Source organism: Orcinus orca, chromosome 19 (genome assembly GCF_937001465.1).
Source record: "Orcinus orca chromosome 19, mOrcOrc1.1, whole genome shotgun sequence".
Lineage (NCBI taxonomy): Eukaryota > Metazoa > Chordata > Mammalia > Artiodactyla > Delphinidae > Orcinus > Orcinus orca.
Window position 1 is genome coordinate 20,146,556 of NC_064577.1, and position 24,440 is coordinate 20,170,995.

Consider the following 24,440-nt stretch of genomic DNA (forward strand, 5'->3'; position numbering starts at 1 on the left):
TCCCAGGTAGGTGAGATCTCGCGGTGCTTGAGCGGCGGAAGTGACGTCATCGCCCTCGAGGCCCTCCAGTGGGTCGCCGGTCCTCGTCCCGCGTGCGCCGCCTCCGCCGCCGGGTCGCCGGGAACATGGCGTCTGCCCTAGAGCAGTTCGTCAACAGCGTCCGCCAGCTCTCGGCCCAAGGTGAGGCGGTGGGCGCAGGCCGCGAGTCTGCGTCCGGGCTGGCCCGGGGGTCTCGGCGCTTGGGCCGGGGCTGACGAGCGCGCGAGCTGGGCGCCCTCTCCGCCCTGGTCCCGACCCCCGGCCTCCGCCCCCCCGCCGTCGGTGCCCCCTCGGTCTCGGCTCCCGGCGGCCCCTCCCGACCTGGCCGCGTGGCGGGGCCCCTCGCGGCTTGGCGCGCACGTCCCCCGGGGGCCCTGGCTCCAGGCTCCCCTCTTGCGGGCGGAGTTGTGACCGTTGTTAATTTTCTTTCTAATTTTCATGCAGTTGGTTCGTTCGTTTCATCACCTGCGTATCGAGCCCTGGGCCCAGAATTAAAGTAGTTGGCCGCTGCTGTAAGGCCTCTTTCCCCACCCTGTTTGTTCATTCGTGGAATAGAAATGGCCCTACTCCGCCGAGTTGTCAGGACTGAGAGGGAGGAACCGTTAAAGTTGCAGGAGCTGCGTGACCTTGGGTAGGCACGCTTCTCTCCTGAGTAGCGTGGGCAGGCGCTGCCCCGAGGTTGCTCAGGTGTGGGGCGCGGTTCTGTCTTGTTTCTCTCGTTACTGGCAGGAGTTGGCTTCACAGGTGAGCCATATTCTCTAGGCGTGAAAAAGCAATCCATGCGTTCGTTCGTGCCACGGACTTAAGTTTCTCCTTCCCGCGGTTCCGTGTGCCTAGAAGCTTTGGGCTGGAGTCCTGTCTCGGTCGCTCGGTGTGCCAGCTGCCTAATTTCCCCGGGCCAGTATCCTTATTTACAAGACAGAACTAGGGCTGTGGTCGTGAGCATCAAGCAGGATCACTTATCTGAAAGCTTTGCACACACGCTCTGTGCAAGTCGCTGCTTTAGGAGCAGTGTGCCGGACAGAGAGGCACAGGACACTTGCCCTGCCCCTGTGTCTCGTGCCTGTGCCCCTGTGCCTCGTGCTTGTGCCTCATGCTCCCCGAATAGCAAACGTTAATGAGCTTGTTTCCTCAGCTCTTATTCAGAATTTTCTCCCATGAACCTTAAGTGAAGGGAATGGCATAATGTCCCAGCTTTCTCTGATTAGAGGACGTTTCATTGGCCCCCATCTGGTTGGGTTCATTTCACACGCACCCTGTGGCCCTTAGGTGTGTCTCCCCTTGGCCTGCACGAAGTGACTGCCTTATGATTTCAGGGTGACCCAGCATTTCTCTTAGGTCTCATCTCAGGATTGGTTATTTAATTGGGGGAAAATCATGGACTGAAATGCTTAATTGTGGGTGATTCAAATCACCGCAAAGAAGCTATTTCATTCCTGCCAGTGAGATCTCTAACAACATGATGATGAGTTGGTATTGATATTTCCCAGTTCAACTAGTATCATTACCGTGAAAGGTGATACCTAATGGACTTTCTTTGTTATTGTTTTGCAGTGAGTGTGATAATGATGGAATGTTTATTTTTGGTAAAAATTTAAAAGTATAGTAAGAAGCTCTAGAAATTATCAGAGTTCCTGGCTACAGTCACTTGGATTTTTTAAGCATTATACCATTTAAGTGTTTTTTAAATTTATTTTATTTTATTTTTTAGTAAATTTTTATTTATTTATTTATGGCTGCGTTGGGTCTTCGTTGCTGCACGCGGGCTTTCTCTAGTTGCGGCAAGCGGGGGCTACTGTCATTGCGATGGCTTCTCTTGTTGTGGACTCTAGGTGCAAGGGCTTCAGTAGTTGTGGCACGTGGGCTCAATAGTTGTGGCTTGCGGGCTGTAGAGCACAGGCTCAGTATTTGTGGTGCATGGGCTTAGTTGCTCCGTGGCATGTGGGATCTTCGCAGACCAGGGCTCGAACCTGTGTCTCCTGCATTGGCAGGTGGATTCTTAACCATTGCACCACCAGGGAAGCCCCTAAGTGTTTTTTTTTTTTCCTAAGTGTTTTTTAATAGGAAAAACCACTCAGTTACTAAATAGAAATAGCTGGTATGGGTAGCTTGAAGTTCAAAATGTGAAAGAGAACTGTTGAGGAGGAAACTTGAGAGGTTAATGCCCGTGGACTTATGTGTACCCTCCACCGTCACCAGAAAACAGCTGGTAGGATGTGGGAGTAGAGTGTGGCCGTGGTGTCTGTCATCAGAATAACCCATTAAAATCGGTGAGTCTACACCATCGATAATCATCAGGGAAATGCAAATCAGAACCACAGTGAGATACCACCTCACACCTGTCAGAGAGGCTGTCATCAAAAAGTCCACAAATAACACATGTTGGCGAGGATGTGGAGAAAAGGAAATCCTCGTGCACTGTTGGTGGGAATGTAAATTGGTGCAGTCACTGTGGAAAATAGTATGGAGGTTCCTCAAAAAACTAAAAACAGAACTACCATACAATCCAGCAATTCCACTCCTGGGTATATATCCAAAGGAAATGAAAACACTGATTTGGAAAGATGCATCCCAGTGCTCATAGCACTGTTTACAATTGCCAAGATATGGAAGCACCTAAGTCCATCAACAGATGAATAGATACAGAAGATATGGTACACACACACACACACACACACACACACACACACACACACACACACAGTGGAATGCTACTCAGCCATAAAAAAGAATGAAAATTTGCCGTTTGCAACAACATGGTTGGACCTCGGGGGTATTATGTTTAGTCAAGTAAGTCAGAGAGAGAAAGACAAATACTGCATGTTATCACCTACATGTGGAAACTAAAAAATACAACAAACTAATGAATATAACAAAAAAGAAACTGACATATAGAAAACAAACTAGTGGTTACCAGTGGGGTGAGGGAAGGGGAGGGGGCAAGATAGGAGTAGGGGATTAAAAGGTACAAACTACTATGTATAGAATAAGCTATAAGGATATATTGTACAGCACAGGGAATATAGCCAGTATTTTAGAATAACTATAAATGGAGTCTAACCTTTAGGAATTGTGAGTCAGTATCTTGTACACCTGAAACTTATATAATATTGTAAATCAACTATATCTCAATTAAAAAAGAAAATTCCTTGGGGGGAAATCGGTGAGTCCAATTCTGGCCTAATTAGATTCTGTACCTTAGTTGTTAAGACATAATATTGTGGTATTGGGGAAAGATTGGTGGATCAATTAGATTAATTCAACAACAAGCTGCTTGTTGATTGATTGGGTGCTAGGCAAGCACTGCATTCTGAAGCTGGGGAAGGGACGACTCTCCTGCTGAGTTCACGTGAATGACCTAACACCAGGATCCCGGGGATGCAGAGAGCACAGAGGACAGAGAGCCGTGGGGGGGGGGGGGGCCCGGGCTGACCATTGACGTGAGTGAGTCGGGTCGTGGGGGTCGTGGAAGAGTCGCGAGGGAGCACTGAGCTTGGAGAGCAGCCGTGCAGAGACCTAAGGCAAGAGCGGGGACGCTGGTGTGTGAGGGGGGCTCAGGAGGCCAGGCGGGGCCGAGGGGGCGTTTGGAGGGGTGTGATGGGAGTTGCACTTCAGAAAGGTCAGACAGGTGCAGTGTGGGCTGTGGGCTGGACGAGAGAGATGGAAGGAGGCAGACCACTTGGAAGACGGTGGAGTCCAGACAGGAAATGGTGGGGATCTGAGGGAAGGTGGAGGAAGAGAAAGGAGTGGACCCAGAGGCATAGCCGTAAGGTGAAGTCATAGTCCTGGAGGTGCGGCGGTGCTGGCGGTGATGTGAACACTGCTGGCTTGGGGGACTGGAAGCGAGAGTGGAGAAAAGGGGAAACCTTCAGGGGCCAGAGGAAGGTGGGAAGTTTAGTGCTGAGGCTGCAGGCAAGATGTCTTTGGCCCTTCTGGGTCCTCGTCCGAAATGAAGGAGAAGAAATCACCTTCAGGCACCTGCAGGTCTGAGGTGTGAAGTCTGGGATTTGACCTCCTTTGGTTTGGTTAGTGGTATAACTGAATGATAGTGTTATTCCTGTTTTCCAGGGCAAATGACTCAGCTTTGTGAACTGATCAACAAGAGTGGGGAGCTCCTTGCGAAGAACTTATCCCATCTGGACACCGTGCTCGGGGCTCTGGATGTCCAGGAGCACTCCTTGGGAGTCCTTGCTGTTCTGTAAGGGCGTTTTCCTCTATGATTTTGTGCACGCTGAACCTCAGCGCTGCACTTTCTGGCTTTGGGGTTTTTTGGTGTATGCAGTAAGCCCTGGAAATGACAGTGAGCTCTTTTGCACAACTGAAGTCACGTTGTAGTAGTTACCTTTAACTCGATGCGGCTAATCATTGCTTTCATTTTTATTTATTTTACTTTTTAAAATTAATTTCTGTTGGGGTATAGTTGCTTTACAGTGTCGTGTTAGTCTCTGCTGTATAGCAAAGTGAATCAACTATACATATATTCCCTCTTTTTTAGATTTCCTTCCCATTTAGGTCACCACAGAGCATTGAGTAGAGTTCCCTGGGCTATACAATAGGTGCTTTTATATTTTGTTCTGTTTTATCATCTTTTAAAACTCTTATGTTTATACACATTTTGAAATGTATTTTAAAAAATGAATGGCCATCTCAGTTGAGGGCGCTGTAGTTTGCGTTTATCTGAGTACTTCTATTCACGTAGTCCATTGGATTCTCCCCATTTTCTAACTTAGAAAGAAAAGAGGGAAGAGTGACAGAACAGGGCACAGGGGCTATACCGAGGGAAGTTACCAGTGATCCAGAGCAGCCTGGCTTCCAGTTCCCTTCAGACAAGTTTAAGCTGGTTTTTTTTCCCCCTTTTTAAAAAAGCTATAGTTGCTGTACAAGTTTAAGCTGTTTTAGGGCCAAGTTAAATAGACGTTATTTCAATTGGTCTGTTGAACTCTTGTGACTCTGCGTCTTTGACAGTTGAATTCTTTTCTCTTGACGTTGTAGTGTTATAAGTCGGGATTTTGTGGTTGTTATGAAAGTTGAGGTAATGTAAGTAAACCGAGAAGAAATTGACCTAAAGTGAGGGTCTGGCTCCAGTTGCACTGAGGTTCTGAGACAGGTATGCGTCAGGAGGAAGGTGCCGTCGGAACACGGGCGGCCAGTAGCTCATGTGCCTGTTTGAATGTAAATCTTTATGGATGAGTGAAGTGAAAGGTCCAGTTCCTCAGTTGCACTTGCCACACCCCAACGGCTCAGGAGCTGCCTGTAGCCACTGTTTCAGACGATGCAGATGTGGAGCAGGGCCTCCGCTGCAGGAGGTTCCGCGGGTTGGGTTGGATGGGGAAGATTTCTGCCGCCTGTGGTTTCCGATTAAAACAACAGAAAGCATGATTTGTACACACGTCAGCATACGCGGATGCGCATGTCAAGTGAGGTGATGTGTGTGGAAGCTGTTTGAAACTAGAAGGCGTTTTACGTTGTATATCAGTTAAAGGAAACCTGGGAAGAGCCCCGACCTTGTTTCCAGGTCCCCTGGGTTTGAATCTATGTTCTGCTGTTTATGAGGTTTGAGGCCCCGAGCTTCATATTTTTATTTATAAAATGGAAATCACAATGCCTTACTGACCTATTGTGAAGCCCAGATGAGATTGTTTGGACACATTTTGATACTTGGAAAGTGTAATTACAGATGTAAGGTGGCATTGTTAAGTAATACTATATAGATGGAAGTACAGATTGGAAAATGGAGAAGTTGTCATTAGGCAACAATACCCATTTGATTTTTCTTGAAATGAGTTTAAACCATTCAGTTTTTTGTTCTTTTTAAAGAAGAGCTTGCAGTTTACGTGTAAGCAGCGCCTAAGTGGTGGTAGCTTATGTGATTCCTCCCTCGAAACCTCTCCGACCCCCCTTGGTGTTTACGATGGCACTTGGTGGCATCATCTCCCGGGTGGCTCGGCACGGGCCACCTGCCTGAGTCGTCCCTCTTCTCAGCGCTCCACTCCTTCCGGGCCTGCCCTGCAGCTAGTTTTTCTCCCAGGTCACCCAGCATCCCCTGGGTCCTGGGGCAGCACCGTGACCATGAGCCGCTGCTGTGGCCTCCGGCCAGCCCGTAGCTTCAGTGTGTTCTGCTCAGGCAGGAAAAGCCCACAGCTGGTTTCTAGGCGAATAAAGCAGTACTGAGCACATTGGACTGCTAAAGAAATCTATTTTAAAAATTTTTTGGTTATGAGTTTATATTCAGTTACTTCACGAGTATCAGGACAACCTGATATTTGGCCTCATTTGACGGAGTTTTCTTTTTTGAAAGTTCTTTTTTGGTTGCATTTTATTTCTTGCCTAACTGCTCTGGGTAAAAGTTGTTCTTTTTTAAGTATATTTTTCTTAACCTCTATTTGTGTCCATGTTCTGTGTCTTGACTGTGCAGAGAACCAGGCCGGAAGAATCTCACAGATTCCAGTTCTTCATTTTTAAAAGTACTGTGACTCCTTTAACTTCACAGAGCATTGGAGGCAGGATGGACAGACGGACGGACGGACTTCTCCGTTTCCCTGTGAGACGCCAGGACAAGTTGCTTCTTTTCTCTGTGTTGTAGGTTTGTGAAGTTTTCTATGCCCAGCGTTCCTGACTTCGAGACGCTGTTCTCACAGGTTCAGCTCTTCATCAGCACTTGTAACGGGGAGCACATTCGCTATGCAACAGACACCTGTAAGGGGAGCAGCTTTTTCTTCTTTTCCACGGAATGTATTCTGCCCTGTAGTCATTTATGTTTTCAATATTTTATTATTGTTGTGTCTAGTTGCTGGGCTTTGCCATCAGCTAACAAATGCACTTGTGGAAAGAAAACAGGTAAGAATGTTATTTGAGTATTTATAGTTCTGTTTTGCACGCCTCTAACCTGCACAATGCGCTGAGTGTAAGGGTTCCAGCCTGGTGTTGAGACCCTAATGCTCGGATGTACGTGGTCGCTGTGGAGAGCTCAGAGCATCCACTGTGGGGCTCTGACCACAGAAGTGGTGCCTCAAGGGGGAGGCTGCTGCTTGTGTTTGGAACTGCCATTCTAGCACCCTTGTGCTGTAAAATGCCGCTTTTTTGTTTGTTAAACCTTTTAACTTGCAATTATGACATAATTTTAGCTTTACAAAAAAGTTGTTAGGTTAGCATACTTAATTGCCATAAGTGCCCTTCACCCAGAGCCCCCAGCTGTTAGTGTCTTACACCCAGAGCCCCCAGCTGTTAGCGTCTTACACCCAGAGCCCCCAGCTGTTAGTGTCTTACCATACTTGTTCATTCTTTTCTCTTTTTCCTGAGCCCCGGAAAGAAAGTTGCAGATGTGATGCCTGAGTGCCTCAGCGAGTGTTTCTTAGAAATTAGGACAAATTAAGACGTTCTCTTGCATGACTGCAGCACACTGACCAACATGAGGAGATGAGCACTGACTGACTCCTTTAGCAAATCTGACCTGGTTCCGATTTTACCAGTTGTTTCACTGATATCTTTTATAACAGAAGAAAGTCTCAGATCACGGGTTGAATTACATTGTTGTGTGTCTTTAGTTTCCTTTAATCTGGTAAACTCTTTATTTTTTGTGATATTGACACAAGTTGTAATTTGTAAGTTTCTTTTTGATTTGAAATTCAACTTTAAGACTAGTGTAAAAGAGGCTGAAAACAAAGAGCCAGTTGGTATTTTGTGGGAGCACTACATAATTATTGTTTGAGGGAGATGGTTAATCCCAAGTCTCTACTGAAAAAGCACGTTAAGTTCCTCAGCTATTTTATGGTCACACCTCCTCTCCAGAAGCTGACTGCACCTCGTGTGGTTCTTGGTCTTGTTATTCATGGTCAGGGCAGGAAAACGGTCCGTTTGTGCTTGGAACTGCCATTCTGGCACCCCTTGTGCTGTAAAAGGGGCTTGTGGTATCACTCTCAACAGCAATTTACCACCAGGTAAGAGATGTTGCTGGAGAGAATTTACAGGTGACATCTAGACTGCCCTGCTGGACAATGCCAACGTCCTTATCCACAATTCAGTCTCCTAAGCATAGGTCTCATCTGTTGTAAATAATTTGTAAAATTTTTGTTTAGCTGTAAGTATAATGAACTCTTGAGAGTGTAATGTTGCTTTTGATTATTGATCTCCAATAATTAGAAAAAGCTTTATGATTTAAAAAGTTGTGCTGAATTACTCTACATATCACAATAAACAGCTTAAGACAACATTTTCTGACTGAATAGGGACAGAAGTTTCGTGAGAGGCTGTGGGACCCTCCTCTTGTGGTTTAGAAGAGCCCATCAGTATGTTACTTTCGTTTCTAAGTGACAGCCTAGGACCCAGCGTGCTGACAGGTGTCCTTTCCGACAGCCCCTGCGCGGAATCGGCGTCCTTAAGCAGGCCATTGACAAGATGCAGATGAACACAAACCAGTTGACCTCCGTCCATGCTGACCTTTGCCAGGTGAGCAGCGAGGGGTTGCCCCGAGTCACGGTTGGACTTGGTGAAGATGGCGCTGTGTTCTAAGCCTCGGAATGTGTAGCTGCCCCTGTTGCTGGGAAGGGAATCTTGGGGCTACTGAGCGCAAACCATCGACTGAGGCCCAGCTAGTCAGCTCGTGATGTGGGGGCAGGTGGGGTGAGTAGCGCTTGTGACCTTAATAATCCCAGTAAGGAGCTCTGGAACCTGAGGACGAACCAGGAGACTTCTTACACTTCAAAGTGTTGTTCATGTATTTATTTTATTTTGTGTGACTCCAAACCCAGATGGCAAAGGGCGGTGGGTATATAATGAAGCCCGTCTCCCACCTGCTGACTGGCCACCCATCCCTTCTCTCCAAAGGAAACTGGAATTAGTAGTTTCTTAGGCATCCTTCCAAAGATGGTTTATGCACGTATAAGCAGATATGTTTATATTTGTCCTCTCTAGTTTTTTAAACACAAATGCTAATCTATACAATGTCTTATGTACCTTGCTTTTTTCTTACTGTGTCTTGGAGATGATTCCATGTCAGTGCTTTACAGCTGCAGAGAATTCCATAACATGGGTTTAGCCAGTCCCTGTGGGGTATCTAGATTGTTTCCTTAATGAATAGCATGGTATGTGGATTATTTCAACCACATGTTCTAATTTCACATGGAGACGTGCTCTCTTTTCTCTTTATTTATTTATTTTTTGGCTGCGTTGGGTCTTCGTTGCAGTGCGCAGGCTTCTCATCGTGGTGGCTTCTCTTGTTGCGGAACACGGGCTCTAGGCGCACGGGCTCTAGAGCGCAGGCTCAGTAGTTGTGGTGCGCAGGCTTGGTTGCTGTGCGGCATGTGGGATCTCCCCGGACCAGAGCTCAAAGCCGTGTCCCCTGCATTGGCAGGCGGATTCTTAACCACTGCACCACCAGGGAAGTCCCCTCTTTATTTCTTCTAAAAAACTTTTGTGATGGAGGTGTGACGTACATACAGTGAGGTTTGCAGATCTCAGGTGTACAGTGCGTGCCCTGTGCCGCATCACCCAGACACAGAACTTTGCTGGATCTTGCTTTCTTGAGCTGCACATTCCCTACACTTACCTGAAGGGTTCAGACATGGAAAAGCAGTGATTGGAGAGAAACTGTTCTTCCTTCACCAGGTCAGTGAAGAGAAAAGGTCACACTTGTCGTGCATCTGTAAATAGATGGGCTTTGCTTCATATGTGGAGCCCTTTATGTCATAGCTGGTTAGTCTTTTCTAAAGAAATGCTATTGTATTCTGAATGCCTAAGAAAATGGAATAACGTGCTGACATTTAGATCATTTTAGTCAATAAAATGTAAAGCCAGTTATTTTCTAGAACTTTGCGGAATCTGCGAATTTGCTCTTTCTGCTAAAGCCGAATGCACCTAGAATGATGGCTTCACATCAATTCTTCCACAGCTGTGTCTGCTGGCGAAGTGCTTTAAGCCCGCCCTCCCGTACCTGGACGTGGACATGGTGGACATCTGCAAAGAGAACGGGGCCTACGAGGCCAAGCACTTCCTGTGCTACTACTACTACGGCGGGATGGTCTACACCGGGCTGAAGAACTTCGAGCGGGCACTCTACTTCTACGAGCAGGTAGTCGGCGCTCCCCCGGGGGCGTATGAACCTGCAGGCTGGTGGCTGGAGCTGCAGGGGAGGGTCCTTTCAGAGGCCGTTTCCCTGTGGCCAGGGGCGCAGGGCAGGGGAGGGATGGGCACTGTGGGGCAGGCTGACCAGGCTTTGCCACGACCCCTGTCTGGTTTGGGTTGCGTTGTGTGTGTCTCTTGACTTTGTAGCTTCCTTTGTGTGTGGGGAAGGGATGGAACCGAGTGACCTTTGACGCATCTTCTTGTTCTGAAACCAGATGTGACGTTCGGTTAAGTTTTTCTTTCTTTCATTGTTTTTTTTTGGCTGCACCGCGTGGCCTGTGGGATCTTAGCTCCCCGACCAGGGATTGAGCCCAGGGCCACAGCAGTGAAAGCGCTGAGCCCTAACCACTGGACTGTCAGGGAACTCCCGAGTTTTTGTTACTTTAATAAATGAAACATTCTTCTGGTCTGTAATTCAAAGGGTGTGAAGGAGTACACAGTGAAGAGTGCCTCCCACCTTTGTGTCTGTGTAATGAGACATATTGCGCAGCTCTGCAGCTTCACTCAGGGTCTAACAAAGATAGACAGTACTGGCTAAAACCAGTGTTTTAGGATAAATTTGCCAGATGTCCATAAGTTGTTTCATTCAGAGCACATGTTCAGGTAATAAAAGACATTCTAAGCCTCAGAGGCGCTCATGGTGTATTTGAGGTGCTGTAGAAGGCCCCGCACAGACGTGTGAGTGGGTGTCGCCTCAGTGAGCGGGAGCTGGCCAGCATCGCTGGGGGCCTAGGGCAGGTGACCACAGGTGCTGTTGGCAGGGGCGATGTCTTTCAAGGACGTGACTGGTCAGGTAGGACCTTCCAGGGGACTACACTGACCGTACGGTCACAATCTCAGTTCCTCAGAAAACTGCGAGCACACACCCGCAGCGACTGAACGCGCGGCGGCTCTGCAGCCTAGCAGAGGTGGGATGAGCCCGCCGATGGTCTGGGGGTGCCGAGACATGGGCGCGCGGCAGGAGGGTGCGCGGTCTGTCACAGAGTTGAAATGTCAAAGACACAGCATGTTTACGTTTACAGCTAGAAGGCTTTTACCTGATAATCCACGTAGTCCCTCTTTTGCCCAAGTGACAGTCTACTTCATGGCGCTGTGTCTTCATGATGTACATCAGCTCCAGGTAGTATTAGTACCTTAATTTCAGGAGGTGACACATTTTGTTTTACTGCCTTTTTAAAATCCAAAAGAAGGATGTACTTAGTGAAAAAAATTCAGATCACACAGCATTATATAAAGTAAAGAATGAAAGTAGCCTCCTGCTCTTACCCTATGCCACATGTGGCCCTGGCAGTCCACTAGCCCCCGGTCGGCGTGGTACTCTAAGCAGGTTTGGTGCTTCGCCATTAAAGCAGTGCTGCGTGTGGATCGTGGCACTTGTGTTCTTCTGCACTTGCATGAGTGTTTCCGCTGAATAATTCTCAGAAGTGCCTTGTAGGCTCAGTGGCTTGGATTTTGATTTGGAACATTTGGGCTGATTTGGGTGTGATAGTTTTGAATTCTTAACCCTCATGAATCCAGGTGAAAAAAGGTGGAAAGGCAGCCTCAGGATGGGAGGAAATATCGGCAGATCACATTTCTGATAAGAGACTTACATCCAGAATATACAAAGATGTCTTAAAACTCAACAATAAAATTTTAAAAATGGGCAGTGGGTTTGAATAGACATTGCTCTAAAGAAGATAGACAGATGGCTAAAAGCACTAGTCATCAGGGAAATGCAAATCAAAACCACAGTGTGATATCAAGTCACACTAGGATGGCTGAAGTTAAAAAGAGAGCCAGTAACGTGTCGATGAGGATGTGGGGAACTCAGAGCCCTCGTGACTGCCAGCGGGGTGCACAGTGGTGTGGCCGCTTTGCAAATAGTTCTGCGCTTCCTCAAAACGTTAAACCTATAACTTCCAAATGACCTGGCATTTCGCTCCCAGGATTGCACCCGAGGGAAGTGAAGACAAATGTCCACTCAGATCCATACATGAATGTTCACAGCACCATGATGATTCACGTGGCCAGACGCCCGCCAGCTGAGGATCTGAGTACACAGAAGGTGGGCCACTGTTGGCCCATGACACAGATGAGGTCCTGACACAGGCCACTGCAGGGGTGTGCCCTGAAAATGTCACCTCGAAGCTGCTCACGAAAGACTACATGAAGCCATTTATGGGACCTCCCTGGCGGTCCAGTGGTTAGGACTCCGTGGTCTCACTGCCCAGGGCCTGGGTTCAATCCCTGGTTGGGGAACTGGGATCCCATAAGCCACGCAGCGAGGCCACACACAGAGAAAAAAGCCATTTATATGCACTGTCTAGAGTAGCCAAATCCATTGAGATGTGAAGTAGAGGAGTGGTTGCCTGGGGTAGGGGGGTGGGCGGTGACCACTGACGGCCTGGGGTTTCTTTTTAGGGGGTGAAAATGTTCTGAAATTCGGTAGTGGTGATAGTCGCACAGCTTGGTGAAGACACCAAAGCCCAGTGAGTTGGATGTGTTCAAAGGGTAAATGCTAGAGTTATTAAAAGGTAGTGATTTAGTATAAGTGCTCTTTTCCTAAATCAGGCTCCCCTGCTGTCTTCACTCCTGCTCAGGCCATCGCCACTCCTGCTATGGCTGTCAGTCACATCATGCTGGAGGCATATAAGAAGTACATTCTCGTTTCTTTGATACTGCTTGGCAAAGTGCAGCAGCTGCCGAAATACACGTCTCAAATTGTGGGAAGATTCATTAAGGTGAGTTTTTAAAACAGAAGATTTCCTAGGTGACATGTTCTGTTCATAGGAAATTGTGGTGATGCGTAGCTCTGTCATCTTTTTTTTTTTTTTTTTTTTTTTGCGGTACGCGGGCCTCTCACTGTTGTGGCTTCTCCCGTTGCGGAGCACAGGCTCCGGACGCGCAGGCTCAGCGGCCATGGCTCACGGGCCCAGCCGCTCCGTGGCATGTGGGATCTTCTCGGACCGGGGCACGAATCCGCGTCCCCTGCATCGGCAGGCAGACTCTCAACCACTGCGCCACGAGGGAAGCCCTCTGTCGTCTTATTCGACGGGCCCTAGCTCTCCCGGCACGTTAAATTAGCAGATGCTCACTTGCCGGCTGCTGGGCGTCTGGCAGAGCCCGAACCCTCCTAGTCCGTGCACACCGATCGCCTGACGGACCGCGATGTTCCTAGGAATCTGTTTTCACACTTTTGCTCTGGGTGATCATAGTTGTAGATGTTTAAGGTCCTAGAAAAGCAGTGCTGACTCTGTTGGACTCTCACTTTGACCAAGTGCCGGGGAATCTTATTAGACCCCAAGCGCTGCTCACAGAGCTGCTCTTGTTTCCCTGAGGACTCAGCCCTGGGACCACGTGAAGAAATGACCTACTTTTTTTTTTTTTTTTAAATAATACATGCTCATAGGGTTTTGTTTTTGTTTTTTTTAAACTGAAGTCACTATCATTCTGATAACAATTTTTTGCTGACCCTCCTTGTACAAAATTCAGAATTTCACTAGATCAGCGTGAGAGTCTTCCTGATGAGAAGATTTCCGTGCTGCCTTGTTGAGGGTGGCCCGTGTCCTTCTCTAAGAGCCCGTCGTGCTTCTCAGGCTCCAGGCTTTTAGTCACATACGGGGGCATGGGGGTGGGTAGAAGGACGCGCAGGTTTGGGGAGCTCCCGGGGTGATTGAGGTGGCCCTAGGAGGAGGGCCTTTGTAAGGTGAGGTCCCCATGACTCAGCCTCCTTCCCCACAGTTGTGGTTTGTTGGCGGTGATATCAGAGTGGTGAAGAGGGCACAGGCTTCAGGGTGGGGATGCAGGTTTGAATCCGTGTCTCAGGACCACGGACCTACTCGTGGGCCTGGGTCCAGTTTCTCACATATAAGAGAGAGGGGAATGCGCGCACACGTATAAGATAGAGGGGGACGCATGTGCATGTAGTAAGAGGGCAACGTATGTTCACGTAATGAGACAGAGGGGAACGCATGTTCACGTAATGAGACAGGGGAACGCATGCGCATGTAATAAGGGCAACGCATGCACACGTATGATAGAGGGCAACGCATGCTCACGTAATGAGATAGAGGGGAATGCATGTGCACGTAATGAGATAGAGGGGAACGCATGCACGCGTATAAGATAGAGGGCAACGCATGCTCACGTAATGAGATAGAGGGGAATGCATGTGCACGTAATGAGATAGAGGGGAACGCATGCGCGCGTATAAGATAGAGGGCAACGCATGCTCACGTAATGAGATAGAGGGGAATGCATGTGCACGTAATAAGCTAGAGGGCAATGCATGCGCGCGTGTAAGATAGAGGGCAACGCATGCTCACGTAATGAGATAGAGGGCAACGCATGCTCACATAATGAGGTAGAGGGGAGCGCATGCGATGGTGAAAGCAGCACACCTCTGAGTGCGCCCTCAGCCCTGTTGTCTCTGGTCCCCCCAGAAGTAGCGGGTTGTCCCGTTGCACCCGGTGAGGTATGTGTGAGCGGGAGAGGAAACTGAGGAGGGTGGGAATTTTCCTTCTTTCTTCCCAAAGTGGTTTATCAAGAGCCCCTGATGGAGAAAAAAGACCTGTGTGCCTTTACTAACTGTGTGTGCTGCACTTGCTGTGCAGCAGTTTGCTCTGTACTACAAAGTGGGTGTTTTTTTTGTTTGACAGTAAACTACTCCATGGTGCATTTCTATCCTTGGTCTTGAAAACTAGGCATTTGCTTTGGGTAAATTATAATTTGTTAGGTAACAGTAAAGGATGTTGAATGTACTTGCTCCAAATTTAGTGCCATGTTTTCTTTTGCGTCTTACACAGGCTCCGTTCCTCTAACTCTCGAATCTGGTTTCTTCCCGCCTGCACACCTTTAGCCTCTTAGCAACGCGTACCACGAGTTAGCGCAAGTTTATTCCACCAACAACCCCTCGGAGCTCCGCACCCTGGTGACCAAGCACAGCGAGACCTTCACTCGCGACAACAACATGGGGCTGGTGAAGCAGTGCCTGTCCTCGCTGTACAAGAAGAACATCCAGAGGCTCACCAAGGTGAGGCCCTGGCCGGGCCCCTCCGACCCTGGGCTCCTTTTCTCCCCTCGCCCCCCTCAGCGCCGAGGCAGCAGCACAGGGTCTCGTCCTGAGGAAGAGCTCTCCCAGCTGACTCCCTAGGGCACTTTGATGGGTGCTTTTGGTCTTTCCAGTGCTGGGGCAGGGTATTTGAGAAGAGGGACAGGTGAAGGGCAAGAGGTAGGAGATATGGCCACCCTGGGAGGTACAGACAGGGAGCCCGGGGGCGTGGCCATGCTGCTCTGGACCCTGCGGCGGGCTGACGCACGCGGGGGCACAGGGCCAGCACACTGGAGCTGGGGGAGGTGAGCCGATCGTGTATTTTCTATTTTCAAGATGAAAATAAACCTAGTGGCTTTTGATGACGGAAAATACGCTTATTATCAAATGTTAAAACCGCCCAGGAAAGTGTAAAAAGAAAAACGAAGCTCCCCATGAGCCAGGAAGGCGTTTGCTGCAGGGAGTGGTAAACCAACAAAGAGCAGCGGCGATGGGACGGTGCGGCTCCTCTCCTGGGGCTTAAGGACGGGGCTGTGGGGCTCCAGGCAGAGGACGGGAAAGGATGCTGCTCAGTTGATGCGAGGGCCAGGGAGGCTGGAGGGGACCAGGGGGAGGAGGGGCAGCCGGGGAGGCCGCCACTGCACGGGGAGAATCGCCCCTGGAGCAGGAGGAGAGGGAAGGGTCACCGCACACGAGGAGGAGGCCCCTTCCAGACACTCCAGACATCCGTCTGTAAGAGGAAGATGGAGACACGAAAGAGAGAGCGCCTCGAGAAGAGGAAAAACAAATGTCCTGTCAGAGAAAAGCCAGCTGGACCCGTAGGCTAAAAAGACCGGACCTAAACGATTCAAGGTGACCAGCAGCTGAATTCTCCCCACAGTGTTTTCCATTTGGCCCAGGTGCCAACACAGCTGCTCTAAGTACAATAAGTTTCTATCTCGCCATCGAGAGGAGCTGCTGGGAAACAGCTGCACCCGTGGGTGACTGGTACTGGGAGTTTAGATGGAAAACCAAAATGTGAACAAGGAGAGAAGACAGTGCACGTTCAAAAAAATGTTAAGTTACAAAATGGCGAATGAGAGTTAAATGAAGAATTAGAACTTAGGGAATCTAGTAAGTAGGCATCACTGCGAAAATCATCAGTTAAACTCTTGTGAAATGGTCAACCCCAGTTCGTCACTTTGGAATCAGTTGATAGCTTATACCCAGAAGTCGGTATGCTTTATATGGAAAGTGCAGTTTTCCATTTTGGATTGGATAAACACGGATCCAGAGTGTGACCAAACAAACATGAAGGGCCTTGGGTGGCCAGTCCAGGGCGGGGCAGGGGCTTCACAGTCACCAGCGTCCTGGTCCTACTGTGCTGACTTACCATTGATTTGAGTCCGCTGGGCTGATAAGCCCTTCCCGGCGGCCTTGGGGGGGCATCACAGCTGCTGGTGGGCAGGGGCGCCGCCATGGAGGATGCGTGGCGTCATGCCGTGGTGCCAGAACAGTAGATGGGGCATCAGAGGATTTTCCAGCCAGGTTAGTAGTCTGCTATTCAAAGGGCAAAAGAATCAGGCTTTTAAAGAAGTCTCAGCAGGTGTACTGCATGTGGGTGTCGGGATGAGAGGCTGCTGCAGGGCCACCAGGGAAATGGGCTTATCATGTGAGGCTCAGATCTGCTCCACGTTCATGTTTTGTGGGCGTCTCTCTAAATCCCTCTGCTCTGTGTGTAGACACCCCATTAACTGTAGTTGGGATCATATTGTATGTGCTGTCCTGTACACTGCTTTCTTCACTGTCTTCACCTTGTTTCCATGGCAATGTAAGCCTGCACCACAATGACTGTACATCATACTGTGTTGTACAGATGGTCACAACTCACTCAACCAGTCCTCTTCTGGTAGACATTCCAGTGGAAGTTTCTCCTTATTTTGAAATGGGGAAAAGGACACTTCCGGGTATTTAGAAATGTTCACTTTTGAGTCCTCATTGGCGCTAAACTACTTAGATACTTCTTAGGATTAACAGTAGTTTCATTTGCAGAGGGCATGCTACTCTTTGAACTAAAGTGTATGTATCAGTAGAATTCTCGGTCATTGACTTATCAAGAGTTTTCAACATCACAGTCTTAACATGGCCTGCTGTGAAAATGCCATCATTGTAAATATGGCCAGCTGCCCTAAAAGAAAGAGTTTTTTTTTTTGTGGTATGTGGGCCTCTCACTGTTGTGGCCTCTCCCATTGTGGAGCACAGGCTCCGGACGCGCAGGCTCAGCGGCCATCGTTCACGGGCCCAGCCACTCCGCGGCATGTGGGATCTTCCCGGACCGGGGCACGAACCCGTGTCCTCTGCATCGGCAGGCGGACTCTCAACCTCTGCGCCACCAGGGAAGCCCCGAAAGAGTTCTTTTAATTTGTTCCTGGAAGGGGGCATTTTCATCAAGTCCCAGGCAAACCCATGATAAACACTGGTTTCCTTTTAACCCCCTATTTGTTTACACATTCTAGCTTTGAATTTTGAAGGACGAATGTGATTTTTTTTCAATTTTATATTATTTACAAGGTAATATGTTTACAATACGAAATTCAAAGACACAAAAATCTCCATCCAGTTCCTATATCCCAGCCGGCCTTTTCTTTCCCCAGAGGCAGCCTGGTGTCACCCGCTTCTCGGATATCCTTCCAGAGATCATCTGTGCACATAGGCACATGCACTCATACGCATGTGTGCTGTCACACGTATGCACTCTTTCCCTGTACACAGATGTGAGCGTGCTGTAGACCCTGTTTTGCATCCTTTTTTATATTTAACGATGCACATGTCTTGGATTCTTTTCCAGCTCATAAAAAGTGTCCATACCCAGTAAGTTTTTTACAACCGTGTAGGAGTCCGTTCGTGTAATTGTGCTGCACTCAGCCAGTCCTCTGCTGACGGACTTCTAGGTGGTTCCAATCTTTGCCATTGCAGGCGGTGCTGAAATGGCGGTGCACACGTCATTTCAGATGTACAGGACACGTGTGGGATACTGCTTAAAAGTCATTAGTCCTCTAGAAAACTGATGCTGAAACCTTAGTTTATCCATTGCATGTCATCTTCACAACAAAAAGTTATCTTGTACAGTATCGGAAAGCTTTTCAGAGACTCAGTAGAACTCTGTACACATTTAATAAAATTTCTTTCCTCAGCGTTTCTACTTGTGATTAACTAACTTCTGAATTTCAGACCTTTTTAACGCTGTCATTACAAGACATGGCAAGTCGTGTGCAGTTATCTGGACCTCAGGAGGCAGAAAAGTATGTCTTGCACATGGTGAGTGTGTTGCTGTTTTTCAAAAAGTAATCACTGTATTTTTGTCCTTGTAAAGGTAACAGGTGTTTACGATAGAAAATACGAAGGAGGACGAAGGGGGCCCATCCAGCGTCAACCACTGTGGACATTTTCGTCGATTTCCTTATAGTCTTTGGGGTTTTCCCATGACATGTACTCATGTGTCACACACAGTGGTGTCTTAGCAGTGCTCCGTATTTATATTTTCATTGTCACAGTTTTTGTGAATATCATTTAAAACACTCATGAAATACTTCAGATAATACAAAGAGACACAAAGCAGTGCTGCTCTGCCTGCTGGTCTGTGATGAGCCCACGGACGAGCCATATGTGGGGCAGGGCCCTGCTGCCCTGAGGAAGTCCTGTGCAGCGAGGTAGGGGCCTGGTGACCTCATGGGTGGCAGTCTGACTCACCCCCCTCCTGGGCCGTGTCACCCCGAGACCACACTCAGAGCAGATCCCCACGCGCTCAGCTCCAGCTGCAGATAGCAAATGTCACAGGACATCTGAGACCCGTTTACTTCCCAGTTGTAACTCCCCACTCTCCAAATTTAGATGCGCATTTATTTATTTGTTTTTTAAAGGTTGGCATTTTAATATTTATTTACTTACTTTGGCAGGGCTGCGTTGGGTCTTCATTGCGGTGTGCGGGCTTCTCATTGCGGTGGCTTCTCTTGTTGCCGAGCATGGCTCTAGGCACGCGGGCTTCAGTAGTTGCGGCACGCGGGCTCAATAGTTGTGGCGCACGGGCTTAGTTGTTCCACGGTATGTGAGATCTTCCCAGACCAGGGCTCGAACCTGTGTCCCTTGCTCTGGCAGGCAGATTCTTAACCACTGCGCCACCAGGGAAGTCCCTGGATAAGCATTTAAATGACTATGTGGTAACCCACTAAGTTGAAATAGCATCATTTAGTTATTCTGTTACACAAACGCATGCCTCCGATCTGATCCCCAAGAGCAAACCTCTGTCCTTAGCCTGGGTCAGGCACGTCTTCTCATGTAGAAAGTCAGCATTCTGCGTTTTCTGCTAGTGATCTCCCCTGTGATGTCAGGAGTGCTGCCAGGTCCGGATTAGGAGTCATGAAACTGTTTTCAGTGTGATAATGGAGTATTTTCTTTCCATAGTTCAATTTACAAATGTTTGGAGGTTTTTCCTTCAACGTAATCCTCCAAACACAGAGACACATATCCCAAACAAACAAAACCCGTCCCACCTCCCCAGCCTCGGAGCGCCTGCTGAGAGCACCTTGCCGCCCACAGGGTTTCGTCCCGTGGGTCAGCCGCACACCTCCCCGGACTTGCTCGTCAGCGGTGCGGACACAGCTAGCGAGGTGCTTGCCCAGCCCAGACGGACCCTGACAAACTCCAGACCCGCTGGCGGTGTTCTATCTGCCGGAGACACGTGGTATTTGCCAGGGCAAATGTCTGAGGGCGCTTCTGGTCGTCACAGCTGGGGGTGCTACTCACATGTAGCGGGTAGAGCCGGGGGCACTGCTCAAGCTCCCACGATGCAGAGGACTGCGCCCGCCACAAAGAATTGTCTGGCTCAAAACGTCAGGCCACACCTGAAAAATCCTGCCCTACCGTGGAAAATTTATGAAGGCAGGGGTTGTTCTTTAAATAAGACTCCATTTTTTTAGAGCGGTTTGAGGTTCATAGCACAATTGAGGGGAAAGGACAGGGCTCCCTGCCCCACACGTGCACAGCTTCCCCTTATCAGTATCCCTACCGGGTGGGACAGTTCTTAGCAACTGACAGCCCTACACAGATGTGTCACCATCCCAAGGCCTTAGTGAACATTAGGGTTCGTTCATGGTGTTGGACGTTCTGTGGGTTTGCACAGGTGTATAAGGACATGGGTCCATCATTATAGTATCGTGTGGAGTATTTTCATGGGTTTGCACAGGTGTATAAGGACATGGGTCCATCATTATAGTATCGTGTGGAGTATTTTCATGGGTTTGCACAGGTGTATAAGGACATGGGTCCATCATAGTATCGTGTGGAGTATTTTCATTGCCCTGAAAGTCCTCTGTGCTCTGCCTATTTGTCCCTCTCCCCCTCCCCCACCCCCACTGATCTTTTTATTTTCTCTACAGTTTTGCCTTTTCCAGAATGTCATATAGTTGGAATCATACAGTGTGTAGCCTTCTCAAACCTGCTTCCAGCCCTACCTCTGCCTAGAAAGGTTATTATTATCCTGATTTCTAACGGCCTAGTTTTAGTCACGTCCTATTTTTGAGTTTTATATAAAAGGAAACGTACAGCATATGTACTTCGGGGTCTGGCTTTTTTTGCTCAACACCATGAGATTCATGCACAGTGTTGCGTATCATCGTAGTTGGTTCATTTGCAGGGCTGCAGCGTTCCACTGTACGAGGCTGCCTTTCCGTTCCCATCAGGGGACGCTTGGGTTGTTTCCAGTTGTAGTTACTACAGAGAGTGCCACTGTGGTGAGCCCAGTGTGCATGTCCTTCCCCTTTGTGAAGAGGCAGCTCTCTTTGCTCATGGGGTCAGAGTTACGCCTTCTTTTTAGTGTGTGTTGGGCTGTTGGTGTTTCATTAACTGGGGCCCATCCCTTTCCAGGATGGAAAGGAGCAGACCAACTCAGGCAGCTCAGTTCCACTGTGACAGACCACTGTCACCTGGGGAGCAATTTGTTAGAATAACACCTGTTTAGGATTTTATTGGCTTCTCGCTTTTTACTTCATGGACAGGATTTGGCGATGAAGTTCAAACAGATAAATCCCCAGTTGTTGATGCGAAGAACAAAGACCTTGAAACTGCCTTGGAATCAACATTGGCAGAAAAGTTTTCTTAAAGGACCAGAAGACAATTTCTACTGGAGTGAAACAAAAATGTGTTAGGGTTTCACTTTTTAAAATGCAACGGCAACGTCAGTTATATCTCACAGAAATTTTCTAAAGATGTAAGGGCACTTCCGAAACATTATGCTAGAGAAGCAAGACACGGAGACCATATATTGTCTGACTCCATTTATATGAAACATCCAGAACAGGCAAATCCATGGGGCAGAAGGTAGCCTAGTGGGTGCAGGGGGCTTGGGAGGAGGGGAAATGGGCAGTGACTGCCTAAACGGGGCGGGTTCCCCGTGGGGGCAGTGAAATCTTTTGAAACAGCGTAGAGTTGGTGGCTGCACATCACAAGTGTAGTTGAATCCTCTGAATTGTTCACTTTAAAATGGTTAATTTGGGACTTGCCTGGTGGTCCAGTGGTTATGACTCTGCGCTCCCAATGCAGGGGGCACAGGTTCGGTCCCTGGTTGGGGAACTAAGATCCTGTATGCCGCATGGCCAAATAAATAAATAAACTAAGTAAAGTGGTTAATTTACCTTATGTGGATTTTACCCCTTCACATCTATCTTGGTGCAGAGCACGTGATAGGTATTTAACAGATATCTTTGAATAAGCAGGTGGTGCTTCTAAATACACATACAGATGTATTTATTGCTTTCTGTGATTTCTCCTGATTGTTTTGAAACTGCATATTCACATCGTTTTTGGGTCTAAACTGCTTTCCTGATTTTTCTTTTATAGATAGAAGATGGTGAAATTTTTGCAAGTATTAATCAGAAGGATGGGATGGTCAGTTTCCATGATAACCCTGAAAAATATAATAACCCCGCCATGCTTCATAACATCGATCAGGAGGTAAATACGAATGCCAGGTGTTTTGGGCTGATGTTTATGATGTTATACCTGAAACACTGACTCTATATTCCGAGATAATTTTAGCTCTAAATACGGGTAGTTCCCAACTAGTTTTCTAAGAACATCTTATTTCTTAGAAAGTTAATTTCAAGGTGGACTCTCCCAGGTTGTACGATTATAAGTAGATGGTGGGTTAGCTTATTTGTCTAGCTCACCAAAGCCTCCTTCAACTCCTGAAACAGTTGAAGGGTCTTAGAATCGGTACGGTTTTATCCGTACCCAGTGGCCACCTATACTGTAGAGCCTTCAGTAATGTGAATCTGGAGCCCCAGCTCAGGAAGTCAGGAATCCCCTGTCTCTGCTGGGGGAGAGCGGGCAGCTGGAGGAGACGAGCCGTCCGCAGTTGCCCCTGGGCAGCAGCGTGGGCCCCGGAGCGCATCCTGCTCCGAGTGCTTGCCGGGATCTGGACATGAGCCAGGAGTGTGTGGGTGGTCTGGTTTCTTACCTCTGTGTAGGCAAACGGATTGAACTGAACAGCTCCAGAACCTTCAAAGCAGTATGTCTCCACAGTCTGTTTTTGGCAATTCCAAGTTTTCTTTAAAAAACCCTGAAAACGGGAAGGTTTTTTTTGTAACTCATGTGATGGCAAATGAATATTTTTAGGTTACACTGCAAAAGATGTCAGCATGTTTGATGACAGGGTGCTGCCCCAGGTCCTGCTGTACTGTGTTGCTGACGGAATCCAAAACTTCTGACTCCAGAATTCATCTGGCCCCAGGGTTGTGACCCTATAGCACCCACAGTAATAGTCTAGGCTAAAAAGGTGAAGTTGCCCTAAACCCGCTCACTCAGCGCATCCACACCTGTCTGCCACGCAGATGCTGAGGTGCATAGAGCTGGACGAACGGCTGAGGGCCATGGACCAGGAGATCACAGTGAACCCCCAGTTCGTGCAGAAGGTGACTGGGGCCCCCTCACTCACGGAGTGGGCCGGGCGGGGCGGGGTGGCATCCTCCATCAGGTGTGTGAGCTTGTGCCCGGAAGCCATATCGGGGAGGCTCACAGAGACATACTCGTTGGGGACGTTTCCAGACTCCAGGCTGGAAGTGTGTTTAGGGATGAGGGTGGGGGTCCTGGACCTGCCTCCCCCGCACACGGGGTGGCGTCCTCGGGGGCGTAGGTGTCCGGGGCTGGCGGGAAACCCTTGGCCAGGGCAGACAAGTGCACTGCCTCTCTCCCTCCCTTCCAGAGCATGGGGTCACAGGAAGACGATTCAGGAAACAAGCCATCCAGTTATTCCTGAAGCCAGTGCCCTCCTGAGTTTCAAAGAAGCCTTCTCCGTGTACGGGGCAGGTGTCAGGAAGGCAGCAGGGAGGACCAGGCCCGACTCACCTAGACACTAAGGCGGTGTGTTTTGTTTTGACGTCTTCGGTCCTGTGTGCTTTCAGAAAACCATTCTCTCTGCAAAGAAAGGAAAACGTTTTCAAACTTTAAAGCCTGTTGTGGATTTATTTATCCTCAGATTAATGTGGTTATTGCATTAAATCTACCTTTTTGTTTTAAATTATTTGGACATTGGCGTGTCTTCTGTATCACTTTTTTCCTCAGAAACGCTTTTAACAAACATATTCATTGTGAACAGGTACAGATTTTAGGAATTATTGGAAGATGTGAATCTAAAGTTGATATCAGGGGACTTCCCTGGTGGCGCAGTGGCTAAGAATCCACCTGCCAATGCAGGGGACACAGGTTCGAGCTCTGGTCCGGGAAGATGCCACATGCCGTTGAGCAACTAAGCCCGTGGGCCACAGCTACTGAGCCTGAGCTCAAGAGCCCGCGAGCCACAACTACTGAACCTACGTGCCACAACTACTGAAGCCCGTGCGCCTAGAGCCCGTGCTCCACAACAAGAGAAGCCACTGCAGTGAGAAGCTCGCACACCGCAATGAAGAGTAGCCCCCGTTCACCGCAACTAGAGAAAGCCCACAGGCAGCAACGAAGACCCAAAGAAGCCCAAAATAAATAAATTTATTTAAAAAAAAGAAATTTTCCCTCTATCAGTGTGGCAAGTTACACAGTCTTGTTTTTATGAAAACAATTGGACAACTTCTGATTTACCTGGATCTGAATTAAAATCACCTCAACTGTGTTCGAGAATTCTAGTAGTTGCCAGTCATGGCTATTTAAGGAAAAAGTAACTTTCTTGTGGGCTCCTCATGTGGACACTACTAGATTCTTCCCCGGATAGTGATTCATTGAAACA

The 24,440-nt window shown here is 48.4% G+C and overlaps 1 protein-coding gene across 6 annotated transcripts; it reads left to right on the forward strand.

Annotated features, from left to right (window-relative positions):
• The first annotated feature begins 23 nt into the window (after positions 1-23).
• Positions 24-23,744, forward strand: COPS3 (COP9 signalosome subunit 3). 6 transcript variants are annotated; one of them, XM_004266769.3, is made up of 12 exons: positions 24-180; positions 4,108-4,237; positions 6,623-6,735; positions 6,827-6,876; positions 8,392-8,484; positions 9,926-10,105; positions 12,741-12,881; positions 14,999-15,172; positions 18,401-18,487; positions 22,064-22,177; positions 23,056-23,136; positions 23,427-23,744. In XM_004266769.3, exons 1-12 carry the CDS (start codon positions 126-128, stop codon positions 23,478-23,480), a joined length of 1,272 nt encoding a protein of 423 aa, XP_004266817.1. In that variant the 5' UTR covers positions 24-125; the 3' UTR covers positions 23,481-23,744. The 6 variants fall into 6 exon arrangements, with proteins under 6 accessions (XP_004266817.1, XP_033278550.1, XP_049558090.1 ...); XM_049702133.1 differs by having other exon boundaries at positions 59-180; positions 4,089-4,237; XM_033422660.2 differs by lacking the exon at positions 24-180 and adding an exon at positions 648-670.
• Positions 23,745-24,440: the final 696 nt, after the last annotated feature.